At 37.6% G+C, this 4,558-nt stretch overlaps 1 protein-coding gene across 1 annotated transcript in view; it reads right to left on the bottom strand.

Annotated features, from left to right (window-relative positions):
* LOC132171557 (RNA demethylase ALKBH10B) overlaps positions 1-3,202 on the bottom strand; it is a 6,888-nt gene extending 3,686 nt beyond the window's left edge. The window contains exon 1 of the mRNA XM_059582908.1: positions 2,493-3,202. Coding sequence (XP_059438891.1) covers positions 2,493-3,039 — 547 coding nt within the window. The 5' untranslated portion in view covers positions 3,040-3,202. The remainder of the gene's footprint in view (positions 1-2,492) is intronic.
* Positions 3,203-4,558: the final 1,356 nt, after the last annotated feature.

Here is a 4,558-nt window from a genome sequence, read left to right as displayed (position 1 = left end):
AACCTGTATCTTCAATTTCTCATCAAAATGGCTTGGTAAACCTGCTATTGAAGTAATTGAATTTCTAAAAGAGAGTTGAAAATCTTTGATCCTGCAAAGTATGATAAAGATATTCATATTTTCTCAACAGAGTTGAGTTCCCTTCATTGTACTAAAATTGATGTGGGGTGGAAATTAAAAAATAAAAGAAAAAGTGCACATATTCCTTTCAAACTAACACTCAATTTGCAATATTCATCCAACTAAAAGATTGTATCAATTTTTCACCAAACTACCAAAAATTTACAATGTACTCCCTTTATACCAAAATTGACAAAAATACCCTTATAAAAAATTTAAAAACAATAAAAAATAGAAATTTAAACAAATTTTAAAATAAAATTTTAAAAAATTAAAATTAAAAAATAAAAATAAAAAATAAAAACTGTGAGACTGGATCGGAAACCAATGAAAACCAGATCCGGTTTCTGTTTGTGGATCATGTCAGCTTGGAAATACCCACAGTAGTGTGTACCCCCCTTTATACCAAAATTGACAAAAATACCCTTATAAAAAATTTAAAAACAATACAAAAAAAAAATTTTTTAAAAAAACGAAAAAAAAAAAACAATTTTGACCCACGATAGTGGCCGTAGGTATTTACTAGACCCACGGCCACCATGGTTTTTTTTTTTTTTTTTTGGTCAGACAAAATAAGAACATTGCATGGGACATTGATGCAATCGATTATTAGTAGGAGACATTACAAATTGAGTTTTAATTTGAGAGAATATGTATACTTTTTTTCCAATATAAAAATAACAATAAAGGGGTCACGGGATTACTATTAATGCAATCACGTAGAATTACTACTTGCCACAACTTGGCCATTTTTTTAATTGAGGGGTTGTTATGTCTTTTTGGGTCATGTTATTCAGTTTAATTTGGCCCTATTGATGTTTTATTATATTCAAAGATTATAAGATTTATGTATAAAAAAAAAAAAAAGTGTCTCATGTCACTAATGCTTGCTTTCTATAGCAGTTTTTGTCTCATTTCTATCATAACTAATTAAGCACACGGACTTTTACTTCCCTGGACAGAGGACAGTACCAAAACGCTCGCTGCCTTTCACAGCAAAGCTGTGTCCCCACTGTCCCTATCCCCAATTCCCAAGTGCCAAAAAAAGCAGGACACCGGTACAAACAAAAGCAGCCCACACACACCCACAATCCCTCTCGACCAACAATATCCGAATCTCGAATAACTTTATTCGGCATCCCAAACACCCACTCCACCTTCATTGGATTGATCACCCAATAGGGAATAGCCAGCCCCTCACGGGGCTGACCCGTCAACTCGGTCCTAGTCAATAGTCCGTCCCACGACGAGTCATAAAATTTAGCATAGGGATTACCAGCATAACTTTTGTCAATTGTCAAAGCCCAACTACCCACCACTTCTTCCAGAAAAAGTAAGAAAAAAAATCAACAATAGAACAGCACGGCACGTGACGTCAGATTAGAAATCCAACGGTTACGGTCGCAGGCCGCCTATAATAAAATCATGGAACACATCTCGAGGACTTCCATCAACGTGTTGGAATTCGCGACTCCCCAAACTAACTGTAACATCAGATTGCAGCCAAACCCTATTTCCCAACCTCGAAATTCTAAAACCCCACTTAAACCTCGGGAGGATATCAACCACATTAATATATATATTTATTTCTTTTACTTTTGTTTTTTACTTTTTTTTTTAACTTTAATTTTGATATTTTCGGAAGATTCATAAGAAAAGTACAAATTTGGGCGTGTCAAAACCTCAAAAGCGAAATTTATGGTTGAATTCAAAGGGGGACAAATTTGCAAGCGGGGTTTGAATTTCGGATCTGGGGGAGGAAAACATGTTTCTCGCTTGGCTCCTGAGAAAATGGAGGATTGGTATAGCGTTTTTCACGCTTCAAAATTTGGAAAATAATGGTAATAATATAATAATAATTTTAAAAAAAATTAGCACAACCTCAAGTCAGCGAGGGCGTACAGCTCTATTGCAATTATTCGGCGGTGTTTTTTAATTTTCTCAGCTACCAAACACATGAATCTCAGATTCTTACTTTCCTACCGTTTCTCGGCAACCAAACTGGACCTAATTTTTAGTACTGCTAAGAAACGAAGACCGAACCACGCGCCGTATCTCCTCAGCTAGTTACCTTCGCATTCAGAAAAATCAAAAATTCACCGTAAAAATTAATCCTACAATTGACAAGCGCCGTATCTTCTCAGTTAGCATTCAGAAAAAACAGGAATTTACCATAAAAAAAAAAAAAAAAATTAAAAATTAAAAATTTTGAATCCTACAACTAACAAAAAAAAAAAAATCTGATTTCGTTGCGAAAACTTTGCAGTAACATCACCGATCGCTTTTGCCAGGGAAACCATCAGAAGTTCAGAACCACATAAATAGGAGAAAGAATCTGAGCTTTGAGGATGAAAAGTGAAAGAACTACTTACCTGAATCAGTGATATCACTATCCGGTGACGAATCGTGCTCTTCACCGACCTCACCTTCACCATTTCCGTAACTTTCCGTCACTTTCTCCTCAATTTTCTCTTTCTCACCGACTGAGAGATCTTTCTCGTCGAATTTGGCCACCTTCACCTCCTCGTCCTTCTTCCTCTCGGCCTCAGCGCTCTCGACACTCATCTCCTCCTTCTTCTTCGCCGCGACACGTCGCAGCTCCACCGCCACGTCGGCGATGGAGTGGTACTTCTGCATCTGTAGCACGGGGATCCAGTTGAGCCTCCGGCGGTGAATCGCGGAGAAGACGGCTTCGTACTCGGTCGGCGCACCACTGGTAAGCAGCGTCAGGTGCCCACACAGCGCGTCGATGATCGCGTTCGCTGCCGCGAACTCGCCGCGGTACCACGCGAGGATCGCGTCCCGGGCGAACTCGTCCGATATCATCATCGGATTCTGCATCGGTATCATCGTCGGCCCCACCATCTGAGGCGGAGCAGCTCGGTTGGTCGGTGACGCTGGCCCAACCTCCATCGGCATATCGCTACTGCAACTCGGAAACCGATACTTTTCCCGGTAATTTCTATACGCAAATGCTCCGGAATATCGGAATTTATCGGAGTCTGTGCTATTTACCGGCCGATATTCAGTAAATAAATTATTTCAGACGCAAACGATAGAAAGAGACATACAAAGGCTCGGTTCTCAAAACCAAAGAGGTTTGGGGAGGTTTTGTGAGGGGGATATATATACGGCCCTTGGGTTGCTTTGTTCGTGCAAGTGGGGTCGCTTTACAACGTGGCAACTTGTGGAGGATGGTGACGTGGCACGACATGTTTTTTTTTTTTTTTTTTCTTCTTCTCAACGGAAATGAAGGTTGGTTAGGACTTGGGAGAGTTTGAGGGGAAGGTGGGTAAATTACCAAAACAGGCTCCAGTGCACCAAATCGGTTAGGTTAGTGTGATTTTAATTATTTAGCTGTCCACGTGATCAATTTGGCTGGCGAGGATTTCCATGCAGGATTATAGGACTGCCTGGGGACAGAAGTTTGCTTCCTGGGGGGTGCAATCGCTCTTAGACTGCCATATGAATAGTAATTATGGTGTTTTGTGATCATAAAAACATTTCAATGGGAAAAAAAAAAAAAAAAAAAAGAAACATGTATTTTACTACCTTTTTCTTAAAATTATAATCACTATTTTTAATGGTCTAAAAAGACACACGTATCATCAAACCTAACCTAAAGCCTAAACAATATATTGAGTAAAATTATAAATAATTTCATTGCATGTGCTTGGGAATCTCACCAGTGACATTAACTTATTGTACAGAGTTTTCTTTTAAATTAGATTAGAATTTTTTTTTTTAATTTAGTCTATAAAAATAATATGTATCTATTTTTTTAGTAATATATGAGTTGCACATGAGTTTTTAATATTATTTATTCTAACTTTGTCTTTATTATTAAAAAAACATGTAAGACGATACATGTTATTTTTATAAATTAAGTTAGAAGAACTTCCTCTAACCCAATTTGAAGAAAACTCCGTCCTAACTTATTTGTTCATTCTATTTTTTTTTTTTTTTAATTAAAAAGGTGGGAAGGGGCGACCAGTGTAGTTTTCCTTCTTGGGCGTTACCATCGGGGTTCCCACCCGCTGTGGAATGTCCGGTTTGAGCCACAGTTACTGCCTGGGAAGGCGAGCCCGTCACCACAACCCCACAAAGGTGTGAGCCAGTAGAACTCGTTCAAAGTAGCATCTGGTTCACGCATATTCTATTTTTCATTCAACAATGTTTGCTTTTAAGAGTATTTGCATTCAGCTGAGTAAATAATTTTAATTTTTACTATTTCATTTAAAATATTTGTTTTTTTTTTTTTCTATTTGCACCCTAATCAAATCATTAATTGAAATGACGACCACGGTGTAGAGCTTTTTTGGGTATTTTTTGTTATAGGATTAGGCAAAATTAATAACCTATTGACTATTTTTTGCTTGCCCAATGTGAGCGCTCTAATAATCTTGTTTAATTTAGGAAAAAGAAACATGAAATCAAA

The sequence above is a fragment of the Corylus avellana genome, chromosome ca2 (assembly GCF_901000735.1).
Source record: "Corylus avellana chromosome ca2, CavTom2PMs-1.0".
Lineage (NCBI taxonomy): Eukaryota > Viridiplantae > Streptophyta > Magnoliopsida > Fagales > Betulaceae > Corylus > Corylus avellana.
The sequence above is the reverse complement of the archived record's forward strand: the minus strand, read 5'-3'. Positions and strand labels throughout refer to the sequence as shown.